Genomic DNA, 15,879 nt, shown 5'->3' on the forward strand with positions numbered 1-15,879 from the left:
ACAACACCAGTTCATATTGAAAGCTTCCTTTTCTGAACTCCTTGCACTTTTCATTTTTGCTGCATGATGTCCTACTTCCTAGAAGTTACAATGCTCACAGGGTCCTATCTCTAAAGTTGGAAGGATCCTTCCAGGTCATCTAGTCCAACCCCCCTCATTTTACAGATAAATAAACTAAGGTCCAAAGAAAATGACTTTTCCAAGGTCATGCAAGTAATAAGCAGCAGATCAGGACCTAATTCTAGATCTTTTAACTCCAAATCCAGTGAAGCTCATTAACTGGAGACCTAATTTTGAGACCTAGCTCTGGTGAACTATGTGATCTTGAGCAAGTCACTGAATTTCATTGAGACATAATGAGGTCATTTGGCTAGAGATTTCTGGGTTCCCTTCTAACCCAAGTCCTAAGATCTTGTTTGGTTCTCTAATTATTACCTATGAATAGGCCCTGCATATCCAAATCAAGAATGCAAGGCCTGCACCTCTGACTTCTCATGAATCGTCCACAGCGCCTACTTACTATGTGTCTAGTGGTTGGCTAAATATTGGTTTATGATCTATGAACTCTACCCCAAACCTTCCAAACAATGTTCCCAATTTCCCCTTTACCTTCCTTTTATCCTGGCTGGACACTGACTTTCCCTTTCCCTCCAACCCCCCTCCCATCAGAGGAAACCTAGACTCCCTGCTCCATTCTGACTCAAAAGTCCATTCCCACCTTCTGGGTGGCCACTCCCTGCCTTGTGAGGGCAGACATCTTGTGCTGAGCCTCAACATCCTGTCCTGGAGCTGAACTCTTCTTCTATGTGTTGTCTCCCTCAATCAAAGTTTGAGCTCCTTGAGAGCTAGGTCAGTCTTTTATCTTATGTGTGTTTCCCTAACATTTAGAATAGCACTGGTCACAATTTTGGCATACAGTAAGCATTTAAATGCTTCATTCATTCATTCCCTCATTCATTTCTTCAATTAAGAGAGTTAGAGAAACTTAGAATTAGAACAATTAAGAGTTAGAGAAATTTCTGTGAGAGGCAACTCTGAGACAGTGAGGTAATAGCAGAGAAGAGAGCTTACTTTAGTTCTTTCCCTCCAGTACACATTTCTCCCTTTACCCACCAAAAGAAGGTCCTAGATCTGGGATTCTGGCCCACTCCAAGTCCCACCCCTAGGGTTTGCAGCTGGTTGGGGTAATGCAAGGAAAGCAGTTCAGTGTGGGGAATGGGGTGGAACATCTAATTTGTGGCAAAACCCTGGCTCACAGTATACTGGCCAAGACACAGCCCAGGAGGGATGACTCAGCGGTGCCTGCCCCTCTACCCATCATCCTCTCTGATCGCTGGAAATATTAAAGAGCTCTGATTCCATATAATTAATGGCCTGTGTGACTCCCCTGACTCCCAAGTGATCTATGCCAATGGGCCTGACCCAATTAGTTCCAGGACCAGAAATGAGGTTCCTTGAACAGCAGGAGAGAGTACCAGAGATGGGTTCCATGGCTCCACCTTCTCAGGGCATTATCCCAGGGGCAGAGTGTTTAAAATGAGGCAGTGGTAGAAATAACAGTGAATGCCACCATTCTCACAAACCTCCAGGTCTGTCCGTATACCCACCATACTCTTCAACTCCAGGCTTACCAGATCAATTCCAAAGAGATAGCTCCCAACCAAAGAGCCAAAGAGATGGCTTAGTGGGCACCCACTCCTGTAGCTACCTAGTTTTAGGAAGCTGAAAGTTCTTTCTCTAAGGTTCTAAGATTCCTGAGGATGGGGATGGGGGAAGGAGGTAAATTGTAATTATGTGGCTTCAAGAGCCACCCTTTCTGTAGAGCCACAGTAACTGTGGCTATCTAAGCCACAGAAGCTCTCATTCAAGGTAAGCAAACACTAAATACTGTAGAAGCTCCCTCAGTTTCAGGACTTCTAATTCCCCTTTGTTGGATACAACAACTCAACCAACTTTTTTTGCAGGGGGGGGGGGCAAGGCAATTGGGGTTAAGTGACTTGCCCAGGGTCACACAGCTAGTAAGTGTCAAGGGTCTGAAGCTGGATTTAAACTTGGGTCCTCCTGACTCCAGGGCCTGTGCTCTATCCACTTCGCCACCTAGCTGCCCCTCAACCAACCTTTTTAAAGCACTTCTTATGTAGAAAGCCCTGCAACAGGTGTAGAAGAAGCAAAGATAACAAATGATATAATCCCTGCTCTCTAGGAACTTCCAGTCTAATAGGAAAAGAGGAGGGAGAACATAACACATACATAAGATGACTGGAGGAGGAAGGGACTCTATACAGCCCTGCCTCATTTAAATCCAATTCACTTGCAAGTCAAGACATTACCCTCTTGACGTCATTGGTTGTCTTAGAGAAGAAGGACAGGATGACCAACAATGGCAAACTACAAATAATAACTAAACACAACAGAAGGAAGAATGTGGCAGGGGTAAAAGTGACACAAGAAAAATAGAAAGGTGGAGATCACTTATAGATAAATGTGGTGGTGGTAGTGGTAGAGTATATGGCAGGGTGAGGGAAGGTTTCACTAAAGAGGTGGACCTTTGAAGGAAGCCGTAGACTTTAACAGCTGGGGAGAAGGGGATAAGCTGGAATAGAATTCATGAAAGAGAATGGTGTCCCAGAGAATGCAAGACAAGTTAGATCAAACTGGAGAGCACTGAATGCCAGAGTTAGAAGTTAAAAACTTTATTAGGTATGCAATAGGGAACAACTGAGTAAAGTGACAGAAATACTTTAGAAAGAGTATTTAGGCAGCAATGGGGGGTGGGAGGTAGGTAGATTGCACAGAAGACCATCTAATTAGCTATAAAGAACAGTCAGGGTAAGAAGAGCTGAAGGCCTGAGCAAGGACCGCTGCAGTAGAATCATCAGATATGGGAAATATTATGAAGGTGGAAATAACAGCAATGGGCAATTGACTAGGATGTATGGAATGAGGAAAAAGAAAAAATCAAAGCATTCTTTTTGTTTTGTTGAACCATTCCAAATCATTCCTGGGTTTATTAGCAGAGAGAAACATGAAAAGCATTTGCCTGGACTCCCCTTCGCTGTACTGTTAATGCATCTCTTTCCATCCCCAGAAGCTCCAGCCACAAGAACTGCATACAGAGGATCTCTGAGCTCAACCCCTACTTGACTTGGATAGTGACTGGACCTAGGAAAACAGGGAGAGGATAGTTGCCCCTCTGCAAATCACACTGAGGAAGCACAGATGGTTGAGGACCAAAAGGTAGGAAGCTCCACAATGACTATTAACAAGCTATAAACCCTGCCAGGCCTGGCAAATGCCCATCCTGGCTCTACTAACTCCAACCTGAGAAGGTTTTGTCAGAAAAGCCCTCTTCTGCAGGGCCAGATTACTACTATTCAATGCTCACTGAAGGCAGTGCAGGAAGGGAGTGAAACCACATAGGCTGCTGCCCATCTCAGAACCAATATTACTGTACATTAAAAGCAGCAGTGTTCCTTATTGGATCTGTCAAAACAGCATGTCCACTCCTGTTTGCACATGGGCCCTTCCAATATTACTCCCAGTCTACAGTACATCTTTTATGGAACGCTTCACGAATTTGCGTGTCATCCTTGCGCAGGGGCCATGCTAATCTTCTCTGTATCGTTCCAATTTTAGTATATGTGCTGCCGAAGCGAGCACTACAGTATATCTTTTAACAAAGAGGTCCACTGAATATTAAAATTATACCATAATAAAAATTACAAGAGAACCAGATCAGGTACTTTTCATAGCTATGGCTAGGGGTAGAATTCTTCACCAAACAAGAGATAGAATCAATTACATAAAGTAAAAAGAAAAACTTTTGATTAAATGAAATTGAATGCTTTTGTTTGACAATCAATACAACTCAGATATGAAGGGATAAGCTCTATTAGGAAAGACAATCTTTGCATTAAATATCTCTGATAAAAATCTGATATTGAAAATGTATAGTGAAGTACTGTTGTTGAGTCATTTGAGTTGTATCTGACGCTCCATGACACCATTTGGGGTTTTCTTGGGAACAATACTAGAGTGGTTTACCATTTCCTTTTCCAGCTCATTTTACTAATGAGGAACTGAGACAAAGAGGGTTAAGTGACTTGCCCAACGTCACAGCTAGTACATGTCTGAGGCTGGATGTAAATTCAGGTCCTCCTTACTCCAGGGCTGGCACTCTATCCACTGTGCCACCTAGCTGCCCTGTAGGTAACTAACACAAATATGGAGACCAAAAGCCACTTTGCAAAGGTTAAGTGATCAAAAGTTAAGTGTTCAAAAGAAGAATTACAAATTATTAACAACTATATAAAAGTTTGCTCCAACTACTAGGAAGAAAAAGGAAAATCAAAACAACTATGGATTTGTTCACATCTAGAAAGCTGGCAAAGATGAGAAAAGATGGGAATAGTCAATGTTGGAAGGACTATGCAAAGGCAGGTACACTGAGAAACTATTGGTGGAGCTGTGAATTGGTCTAACCATTGTGCAAATCAATTTGGAATTATGCTAAGAATGTGACTAAAATTTCCATACTCTTGGATGCAGAAACTGCACTGCTAGGCATATAATCCAAGAGGATCAAGGATAGGAAAGGATCCATTTACACCAAAATATTTATAGTGCTACTTAATCTAATAGTAAAGAACTGGAAACAAAGTAGAGGTCTATTGCCTGGGGTGTGACTAAACAATCTGTGAGATGTGAACATAAAAGAATGTTACTATGATATAAAAAACAATGATTATTTAGAAACCAGAAAAGCAGTAGGAAAACTACATAACTACCACAATGTGAACAAAAATTGAAATTGAATGCTGTGAAATTATAATGGCTGCGGCTGATCCCAAAGAAGAGCCATGAGGAAGCCCCTTTCTCTCTTCTTGGTAGAGGTAGAGGAATATAGATGTGAAAAATTACATATAACCTTGGATTCGACAGTTTGGTTTTGCTGAACTGTTTTTTTTATTATCTTTTTTATTCTTGTAAGGCTCTTTGGGAAAGGGAAGAGAGCAGAATATATGAAGAAATGAGTCACAGAAAAACAAATGAGATCAATAAAATTTTAAAGGGGTCTGGCAATTCGTAGTTGATAATTGGGTTGATGAGTCAATGATATCTGGTAATTGTATAGGAACTGATGATTTACAAATATATACACACGTATGATCATGACAAGTAATTTAAAGAACACTAAATCTGGATTTGGGGAGTCTGGGTTTGAATCTGTTGCTTGTTATCTGTAAGATCTTAGGTATGTCACCTTTTTCATTTGTAAAATGAAGGCATAAGTCTAGGTGACTTTTAAGGTCTAACCTTAAACTCATAATCACGATCAACTCCATGGGAGTAGGTAATACAGATAAAGATTGCCCCATTTTACAGATCATCCAGCTGAAGCTTTGAAAGGTCAGGCAATTCTTCCAATGATATACAACTAATAAGTAGCAGAGTCAGGATCTGAACTCAGGTCCTTTTTACTAGAAGTCCAGTGTTTTCTGTGCCCCATCACAATAGCCTGCTATATGATGTTAAATCTATACGTAATGTTGTCTTATATGAAGACCAATGACTCCACAAATTCATTTGTTAGTAAGGTGTTTTTCTAGTAGTGAAAAGGGGTTACATTGAATCATTCTGAGGCAGCTAATGATACAGTGGCTAGTTCATAGGGTATAGAATCAGGCAGACCCAAATTCAAATTCAGCCACAGATACTTACTAGTGGTGTACACTGGGAGAGTCAGTTAAGTTCTCCTCTGCCTCAGTTTCCCCAACTGTAAAATGTGGATAATAATAGCACCTATCTCACAGGGTTGTTGTGAAGATCAAATGAGATAATATTTGTAAAAAAAAAATCCTTAGCATAGTGCCTAGCACACAATAAGTACTATATACACGTTTATTCTGTTCTCCTCCGTTCCATGTCATCCTTACTCTCTTGGTTGGTTGACCTTGTCCCTGATAGCACACATTAGGTTAGGTGTGGAGTTAATGGCTGCAGAACACAACCAAGACAATTTGGAGTATGAACCCCTGACCTCAACTGGTTGGTTTGTTGGTCTCATGAATACTCTTGTAATTATGCAGGTTAAGTAACAACAGAGAAGCTACTAACAACAAAATTGAGAAAGAATGAGAGGTCCTTTAGTCATAAGAAAACCAAAGGCGCAGCTAGATGGTACAGTGGATAGAATGCTGGGCCTGGAGTCAGGAAGACCTGAGGTTCAAATCCAGCCTCACATACTTACCTCCCTGAGCAAGTCACTTAACCTATTTACCTCAGTTTCCTCAATTGCAAAGTTGCTGTTTGTCCTTCATTCTCAAAGAAGACTACGTCATGTCTCAAAGAGGAGAAGTGTGATGTCATGAATTACATGGAACTGGTTTTAAGTGAGGAAGGTCACCAATTCACTCTCTCCTCCAGAGCCATCTGGGTCCAGTGGCAAGATACAGATCAGGACAATTAGAGATGGCCTCAGATGTTTTAAGGCAACTGGGGTTAAGTGACTTGTTCAAGAGTCACACAGGTAGTAAGTGTCTGAGGTGAGATTTGAACTCAGGTCCTCTTGACTCCAGGGCCAGTGGTCTATCCACTGTGCCACCTAGTAGTCCCCAATTGCAAAGTAAGCATAATAACAGTACCTACTTTGCAGGGTTGTTCTGAGGATCAAATGAGATAATATTTGTAAAACACTCAGCAGTGTACAACATTTAGTGTCTTCCACATAGTAGGTGCTTATTTCTCCCATCACCACTGCCCTACTCCCCTTTAAAGAGAGCAAAGCTCTGCAGAGCTCAGCCACAGAATACTAACTGCCTTCTTCCTGGCAGCTTGGTAACTCATGGATTGCTTGCCTATTTAGTCTTTCAGCCCTAATTCCAGGAACTGAAATTATTTTAGAAACTGGGAGCAATTTCAGCAACCACTCTGATATTTTGCTCATAGTAGGTGTTCCAAAAATATTTTGTATGAACTAATGATTTAGTCCAAATTCCTCAGTTTACAAATGATGAAACCAAGGCCCAGACAGGTACATGGTATATTCAAAGACTCATAATTATTTTGTGATATTTGGCAGCAGAAATCAAATCCACAGACCCCCCCCCCCCATGTGGTGCTTTCTCCCTTATAACATGTAGCCTCAAGGCTTTTTTTCCCCCCACTCATCATTTAAAGAGCTCAATATGGAAAGCTTTTGCAGATCTACTTAAAAAAAAAAAAAGCCTTGTTCAATATCAAACTACAAGGAAGTTGGGATTACTGAAATAAAGCCTCTAAATACCCACATCAATAAATCAATAATCCTTTACCACTACTAAATTCCAGGGACTGTGTTAAGTGCTAGGGATAAAAAACCAAAAATGAACCAGTCCTTCCCTCAAGGAGTTTACATTCTAGAGGGGGAGACAACAAATAAACACCTAAGTATATAAAGAATACACACAAGATGAGTACAAGACATGTTAGGAAGGGAGAGCACTAGCAACAGTGAGGGTGGGGGAGGGGAAGAGGAGGGAAGACTACAAAGAAGCTTTTTCTTCCACCATTCATAGAACTCTGAAGCGGGAAGTCCCACCAGTGCTCCACCTAGCTTTCTTAGACCTCCTCTGAGTGTCACACTTGGGAATTCCCCTTGCAACACTCTGCCGACTGAGAATAGAGATTGGAAATGGGATAGGGGACTGGATGCAATGAGTCCCAAGTGTATCCATCTTACTGTCTTCTCTTTTTTATTTTAAATTCAAATTTATTTTTTCAGTTAATTAAAATCTGCCTTGTCTCCCTCCTACCTCCTCCTATTGAGAAAGAATGAAAAAAACAAACCCCTGTTACAAACATGTATAGTCAAGCAAAAAATGAAATCCCGCACTGGTCAGGCAAAAAAATAAAGTCTCAATCTGTGCTATCAGGAGGCTGGCAGCATGTTTCTTCTTGATTTCTCCGCAATCAGAGTTGATCATTGCATTGATCAGGGTTTCTAAGGTTTTCAAAGGCGTGTCTCTTTACAGTATCCTTGTTACTTTGTTATTCTTCTAGTTTTGCTTGCTTCATTCCACATTGGTGTTTATATTTACCATGTGGTTGTGTGTGTATGTATTTTTAAAGCTCAAACAGCTATTTTTTTTGAACATTTGAAAACATTTTTTTTTTTGAGATATTTTATTTTTTCCGTTACATGTAAAGATAGTTCTCAACTTTTGTTTATACATGCTTTACAATTTCAGATTTTTCTCCCTCCCTCCCTCCCCTCCCTCCCCCCTCCCCTAGACAGCAGGTAATCTGATATAGGTTATATCTATATATATCTATACATATACATATAGATATATATATACACACACATATATATACACATAATAACATTAATCCTATTTCTGCATTAATCCTGTTACAAGAGAAAGAATCAGAGCAGTGATGCAAAACCTCAAAATAGAAAAAAAAAACAACAGCACCCAAAACAAAAGAAATAATATTGTTCAATCAGCATCTATACTCCACAGTTCTTTCTTTCTTTTTTTTTTTCTTGGATTTGGAGATCCTCTTCTATCATGAGTTCCCTGGAACTCTTCTGTACCATTGCATTGGTGAGAAGAATATAGTCCATCACAGTAGGTCAACACTCAATGTTGATGATACTGTGTACAATGTTCTTCTGGTTCTGCTCATTGAAAACATTTTTAATATGGCTTATTAAATAAATCCACATGGGCTAAACTGGGGAAAGGTCCCTAGGTTAAAAAAAAAACCACCGGGCTCCAGAGAAGCTGGATAAGATTTCTCTGTTGATTTCCATGGAATAACAACTCAACACCTTCCCAACAAAGGACCACAAGGTGGGATCAAACCATTTATTCTTCTTCTTCTTTTTTTTTAGTGAGGCAATTGGGGTTAAGTGACTTGCCCAGGGTCACACAGCTAGTAAGTGTTAAGTGTCTGAGGCCGGATTTGAACTCAGGTCCTCCTGAATCCAGGGCCAGTGCTCTATCCACTACGCCACCTAGCTGCCCCAAACCATTTATTCTTATTGACCTTAAATGAAAATACATCCCGGTATCAGACAGAGGAGGGGCCTCGCGGGGTCCAGGTCCCTGTCAGCCCTGGCTCCTCTCCCTCCCTCCCTCCCTCCTGCCATGTCTTCCAGGTGTTGCCGACAGTTCTAAAGGACGCTCCTCCATCTCCCCCAGCACCGGGCACTGCTACGAGGTCTCCATCTTGTATCCGTGTTTTTCCAGTTCAGCTCGTAACTGATTGGAGAAGTCGTCCTCGACGTTGTCATCATCCCAATTATCTTCCCAAACATGAGCGTCCTCGTCTTCATCTAAACCAGCCCAGTCTTCGTCCAGGAGCCCCAGGTCCACCGGCTGCTTCTTCTCCGACATGATGGCGGCCGCCGCTGCCGAGCCCCCAAACAGCTATTGCTTCATTTTGTTTTCCGCAGGTACAAGTCAGTCTTGGTAAACAACAGGGGCTCTCAGAAATAGTCCTCTGGGTGCATAAAGCATGCATGAGCCATCTCAAATTTGTGAGAGAGACAAGAACTCTTCTGTCTCCCAAGATCCCTTCTTCTCCAAGTATTTGGGTCACTGTCTGGAAGATCCAGAAGAGGCCTATGATTTCTGGATTAAATCTACTAACTTGTAACATAAGACTTTAAACCAGTCCATTCTACTCAGGGATCTCTGGGGCTGAAATCCTTGATCCTATAGCATTCATTCATCAAAACCCAGAACAGCGGAGCTGGAAGACTCTAAGATTAATTAAGCAGCTATGGTTAAATGGATTTAATTTAATTTGGAGTCAAATAACCTGGGTTCAAAGTGTGATGGTGAAGAGTACAAACCTTGTAGTTAGGAAAAACCTGAATTCAAAGGCTGCCTCAGATACTTATTGTGTTTTCCTGGGGAAAGTCAATGAATGTTTCTTAGCCTTAACCTTCCTTATCTCTAAAATGGGGATAATAACAACACATATCACAGGGTGAGGTGGAGAAGGAAATGGCAAACCACTCCAGTCTCTTTGCCAGGAAAACCCCATATGATGTCACAAAGAGTCAGACTAGACTGAAATGATTGAGCAACAACAAATCTTAGAGGGTGGTTGTGAGGATCAAATGAGATAACAGGTATGAAGCCCCTGCAGACTTTAGAGCATTATATGAAGGCTAGCCACTATTAAATTCTAGCCCTGACATTTAATATCTGTGTTACCTTGGGTAAATCACTTTATTTCTCTGGGTCTCAGTTTCATGATCTGTAAAATGAAGAGGTCAGCCTAGATGGTATCTAAGGTCCCTTCAGGTTCTAAATCTATGATCCTATGAATCTAGTCCCCCTCTTTCCCTTATTTTACAGATGAGCAAATTGAGACACAGAGATATTTCCAACTTTGGGAGACTTGTAACACTCTGAGCAGAGATTATTTTACCATTGTTGTTGTTCAGTCCTTTTTCATATGCGTCCTACTCTTTTTCATTTGTGTCCTACTCTTCGTGACCCCATTTGGGGTTTTCTTGGCAAAGATACTGGAGTCGGTTGCCATTTCCTTCTCCAGCTCATTTTATAGAAGAGGAAACTGAGGCAAACAGAGTGAAATGACTTGCCCAGAGTCATACAGCCAGCAAGTACCTGAGGTCAGATTTGAATTTAGGTCTTCCTGACTCCAGGCTCGACACTCTATCCACTATGCCACCTAGCTGCCCCTCCTCTACCATGACCCTAACTCCCATGCACACATACATATAAGTAATAGACTTTTTTTTTGGGGGGGGGTAAGGCAATTGGGGTTAAGTGACTTGCCCAGGGTCACACAGCTAGTTAAGTGTTAAGTGTCTGAGGTCAGATCTGAACTCAGGCCCTCCTGACTCCAGGGCCAGTGCTCCATCCACTGCACCACCCAGCTGCCCCTAAGTAATGGACTTTTAATTGGTATTGGTAAAGATGATTCATGGTATAGGTAATTCATTGTAATTTCATGGGCATCGATAAGTTCCAGATAAGGAAATTTCCTCTAAAAAATGAAGATTAGTCCCGTCTGTTAAAGTTGTTGTTTGTCCTTCAGTCTCAATGAGGACCATGACATCAGGGTGATGTCATGACTCGAAATGAATGGAATTTAAGTAAGGGAGGGCTGTACAAGGTCACCAACATCACTCTCTCCTCCAGAGCAATCTGGGTTGGGTGGTAAGACATATATCTGGATGACTGGAGATGGCCCCGGATGTTTAAGACAACTGGGGTTAAATGACTTGCCCAGGGTCACACAGCAACTAAGTGTCTGAGGTGAGATGTGAACTCAGGCCCTCTTGACTCCAGGGACAGTGCTTTATCCACTGTGCCACCTAGCTACCCCACCTCCGAAAGTTATATAGTATTAAAGTTACTTAGAGCACTGGGACGTTAAGTGCTCATCTGCTATGCCATTACTGGTTCATATTTAATACTTTTCAAATTACCTTAATACTGAAGTGTCAAATAATGGCCCCAATACTCCTGAGTTTAGCCTGAACCACATTAAACCACAATGGAAAATATTTAACAAAATAAAAAAATATATATATATATAATAAGTCAATATATACCCACAGGGATCCTTATGTATGCTTTGTTGACCCCTCTTTTTATTGAGTTTGAAAAGCACTGCCTTAAATAAATCCACAATGTGGGTACTCCCCCCATCATCGTTAGATGGCCACTCATGCACACCCTCTATTCTTGTGAACTAAGAGAAGGCCTCCAGCATATTGGGCAGTTCCTTTATAGAGGATTTATGAAAAAGCATAGACAAGAATCACATTCCTTGAATGAAATGATTTAAAAATATTATTTTTTGGAGCATTTAAAAAAATTCCAACATATCACATGAGGATATTGGAGTCACACCAGGGTATTGAGAGACAACAAGGAGAGAAAACAACAATGAATAAGTAACCTGAGGCTAATGTAGGCTCTTGGGCTGGTAGTAAATGGGCACGGTAGGGAAAGCCCCACCCCACCTGGTACTAAACTCAAACTCTAGGAGTTTGGCCAGAACCAAACCAACCTCAGGAATGTAACATGCCAAATAACTCCCTGTCTTTGGCTGTCTAGGGTGCTTCCTGCTCCAGGTTGGCTTTTTACCCCCCTCATGTTCAGAGAACCATAACAGAGCAGAATGCTCTTGTCTTTTGGGTATGTGTTTCAATTGAAGCTCAATTCTCTTAATTTTTTCCACCTTTCTAAAAGCAAGGGGGTGTGAATAGAACTCTTTTTCTTGGGAAGAATTTCTTGGGCAATGAGGGTTAAGTGACTTGCCCAGGGTCACACAGCTAGTACACGTCAAATGTCTGAGGCTGAATTTGAACTCAGGTCCTCCTGAATCCAGGGCCGGTGTTTTATCCACTGCACTACCTAGCTGCCCCCAACCAGTTTCTTTATTTGGAAAACAAGTAGGTTGGACTAGACTGTCTCTGAGGTTCCTTTCAGGTCTGAGACTAGGATCCTGAGAACATAAGCACTACTAAACTGAAATGGAGAAAGACAAGCTCCAAATGAGATACATGTCCAAGATAGTTCCTGTGTGCATTAAATCTGTGTACTGCTGTTAGCAATACCCTACAGGGCAATCCAAGAGAGAGACTGAGATCTTTTTCAAGTCATGGATAACAGATAAATTGACTTAGGAAAAAGATCCTATCTAATTGATCAAGTATCCATCCTCCAAGAGGCTGGGGAAACTTGGCAAGGCACTAAACCCAGAAATCCCTTTGCTTCTGGGTAGAGGATGATGTCATAAAGGAGCAGAATCTCTAGGCGGGTTTCTAAAAGACTTAGCTAAAGCTGAGAACCGAGGCTGATTGTTTTACAGATTGATGAGGGGAAAAGGCAAAGAAAGGAACAATGAAAGTGTTGGGATTTCACCCAGCTCTGACCAGGGGAAAAAGCGACAGAGAGAATCGTAGTGGCCAGGGTGAACGGAATATCCACAAAGTCCGAATAAGCTATACTAGGCCACAGGTTAATCCAAACATACCCACCAGGAGTAGTCATTGTTTAATTTTTTTTTTCTTAAAAGGTAATTCACTGAAATCATGGGGCAACAATCTATTTAAAGATGCCACAGGTCCAGGAAGTAGATACTCACCACCCTTGAGGGCAGAGATGGCTGAGATTTTTGTCAGCAGTATCCACATGGCTTTAGTAATAAGCCTTGCTCATAGTAGGTGCTTAAATAAATGCTCCCGGAATTGAATTGAATTAGCTTAGTATCAAATTACTTCCGCAGCCAATAATAACACAGTACAATCTTTATTCTACAAAGCTCAAAGCACATTCACCTACCTTTTCCTCTCATCATCTCATGCAAATTTAAAGGCATTCTCATTAAAAACATAGGTATCATATACATATAGGCAAAAAAATGCATACATTCACCCAGAAAATATAGCTAAATTTATTCAGCCAACGCCCTTCTTCTCTATTCTATAGCCCATTGTTTCCACTTCTTTGTCAGTCTCTCTCTCTCTCTCCCTCCCCTCCAACTTAATACAATCTGTAATTCTCTTTTTAAAATTCCTAGATAGTATATATTCCATTACAGCTATATTCACACTGATGCCGGGCCATTGTCCTTCATGGGGATGATAGAACCTGTAGATTGATGACAGAACCTGTAGCCCCTTCCACTCCTTCTGTCCCTGTCCTTACTCAAGTAGAGTCCACATATTAGGCCTCCAATCTCAGGCTACTCCTAATCCTGTCTCAAATATATCCAAGAGGTTTCTGCTACCCAACATTAGGATAAAAGACTGAGAGATGTGTGTAAATACATACATATGTACATACACACATACATGTGTGATATATATGTATATATACAGATAGGGTGGGGTAGTAATCAAAGATCTTTAATGCTTCAATACTCAAACCTAGGACACTATCTACCTTTCCCTAACATTCAAACTTAATGTACTCCTTTGCCAGCCGGCTGTGTAAGCCTCACACTTCATCAACATGGGGCAAAGGAAAGAGCAGCCAATTGAGAGTGTTGAGACTAAGATTCTGGTTCTAATTCTGTCACCGCCTAGCTGTGGGACCTTGATCGAGTCACTTCCTTTCTCTGGATCTCGGTTTCCTCTTCTCTAAAACACTATGATCGAACTAGGCAATCTGGCTGGTCCCTCCCAGCTCTTAATATTCTATGAATCTATGTTTCCACGGTTCAGCCCCATTTTATAGATTAGTTACTGGACAGGTTTCTACTTTAAACGGAACCAAAAACGGTGGATCTGTCTTTTCTTTTTTGGGAAAGCCAGTATCTCATTGCCAGCCACCTCCTTCATAACAGTGGGCTGAGTCCTTCAAAACCCTAAGGAACCAAACTTTCTGGAGATAGGGGGAAACTTGCTGTCCTGAGAGTCCCTAGACAATAAAAAGATAGGAAAAGCTAACACACGCATCTGCTCGGGACAACAGCCCTACATATTCTCTCTTTCGGTAGACAGTGATATCAGGGGCCGCCCCCGCCCCTTTTTCTTCCTTTTCTTTTTGAAAATAGTGACAATGATGTTAAAAACAGCACCAGCCCGAGCCTAAGCCAAACTTCTTGTGTAATGTTCGGCACACGAGCAGCAAAACAAAAGGCCACTCACCGCCCGAGAGGCAGAGAGATAAAGACGGACACACACGGAGGGCAGAGGGCAGGCGAAGTTTTAAAGCCCTCCGGGAGAAGGGAAGGCACTGAGTATTTTCGACAGCCCCCCGGGCCAGCAGCTCCGGGAACAGCCAGCCAGCCCGACGTGTGCGGCGTTTTTTCTTCCATCTCGGCTGGGCTGGCTCCCTCACAAATGGAGAGGGCTGACCACCCACCCGTGTGAGGTGGAAGAAAAGGGAGCAATCACATTGGATCCAGAGGTGGCCAGTCCAGCTGCCAGAGGCACGGGGAGGGGAGAGGAGGGAAGGGAAGGCAAGGGGAGGGCAGGGGGCTCCCGGTGAAAGGACAATGTCGCTTGCTCGCCCGCTCGCTCGCTCACTCACATAATGCTTGTTGGGCACTCGCCGCTTCTGCACGTCCAGGACTTTCACCTCCACGATACTCCGCCGGGGCATGGCTCCCTCGGTCCGGACCGGCCCCCGGGACAAAGCACCGATTGCCCCTGGTCCACCTCTTCGGGCGGCCGTGCACGGGCTGGAGCGGGAGCGGGAGCTGGAACTGGAGCTGGGCACGGCGCGCGGGGCAGAGCTCGGCTCGGCGCACGGACCACATGCAAGGCTCCGCCGGGCCCAGGGAGGCTGGAGGGAGCCCAGGAGGCGACGCGAGTGGCTCTCAGCTTGCTGCTAGCCAAGAGAGAAGGCGCAGCAGCGGCAGCCAGCGGCCGCGGGCCCCAGCGCCTCCGCCCCCGCCGCCCCCGCACTAGCTCTCCCCTCCCCTGCGCTGCCCAGCCCAGCCGAGCCCTCCCCGCCACCACGATCCTTCCAGCCCCAGCGCGCTCTCCCCTCCTCTCCCTCCTCTCCCTCCTCTCCCTCCTCTCCCTCCTCTCCCTCTCCCTGTCCCGAGGCTGCAGATGGAGGACGGCTCCAGCCCTCCCTCGCCTGCCGAGTAGCCTATCCCACCCCGGCGAGGCGGTAAGTTACGAGCTCAGAGCCAGCCCAGTTCTTAAAGGGGCCGGCTAGGCTACTGCTACTCCAAGACCCGGAGGAAGAGGTGGAATCCCAGCCTCTGCAGCCGCCCCGCCCCTCCTCCCCCCCAATCCAGACCTGGCTCCGACTGGCTCCACGTTCTCTGGAGCTCTTCATTTGCACCGAAGCATCACTGGCCCCCTCCAGTCTGCACTGTCCCACCCCTTTCCCAGAACAAGCGTCTCAGCCACCCAGGCTCCCCTATTATGGTGGGGCTGGGCTG

General features: G+C 43.5%; 2 protein-coding genes and 1 non-coding gene across 4 annotated transcripts in view; all 3 read right to left on the reverse strand.

Moving 5' to 3' along the window:
• Positions 1-15,349, reverse strand: part of SH3PXD2B (SH3 and PX domains 2B) — a 136,262-nt gene extending 120,913 nt beyond the window's left edge. For both annotated transcript variants that reach the window (XM_043984495.1, XM_043984494.1), the window contains exon 1: positions 15,015-15,349. In XM_043984495.1, coding sequence (XP_043840430.1) covers positions 15,015-15,086 — 72 coding nt within the window. In that variant the 5' untranslated portion in view covers positions 15,087-15,349. The remainder of the gene's footprint in view (positions 1-15,014) is intronic.
• On the reverse strand, positions 3,554-3,660 carry LOC122744809. The gene has a single exon (XR_006355152.1). It is a non-coding gene; the product is annotated as a U6 spliceosomal RNA (small nuclear RNA).
• On the reverse strand, positions 9,143-9,392 carry LOC122741246 (26S proteasome complex subunit SEM1-like). Its single transcript, XM_043984496.1, has one exon. The coding sequence runs from the start codon at positions 9,381-9,383 to the stop codon at positions 9,201-9,203; it is 183 nt and encodes a 60-aa protein (XP_043840431.1). The 5' UTR covers positions 9,384-9,392; the 3' UTR covers positions 9,143-9,200.
• Positions 15,350-15,879: the final 530 nt, after the last annotated feature.

This window comes from Dromiciops gliroides, chromosome 2 (genome assembly GCF_019393635.1).
Source record: "Dromiciops gliroides isolate mDroGli1 chromosome 2, mDroGli1.pri, whole genome shotgun sequence".
NCBI classification, from domain to species: domain Eukaryota; kingdom Metazoa; phylum Chordata; class Mammalia; order Microbiotheria; family Microbiotheriidae; genus Dromiciops; species Dromiciops gliroides.

Excerpts from the sequence above, each read along its gene's own strand:
- LOC122741246 (XM_043984496.1), bottom strand. The coding sequence starts at position 9,383 with ATGTCGGAGAAGAAGCAGCCGGTGGACCTGGGGCTCCTGGACGAAGAC.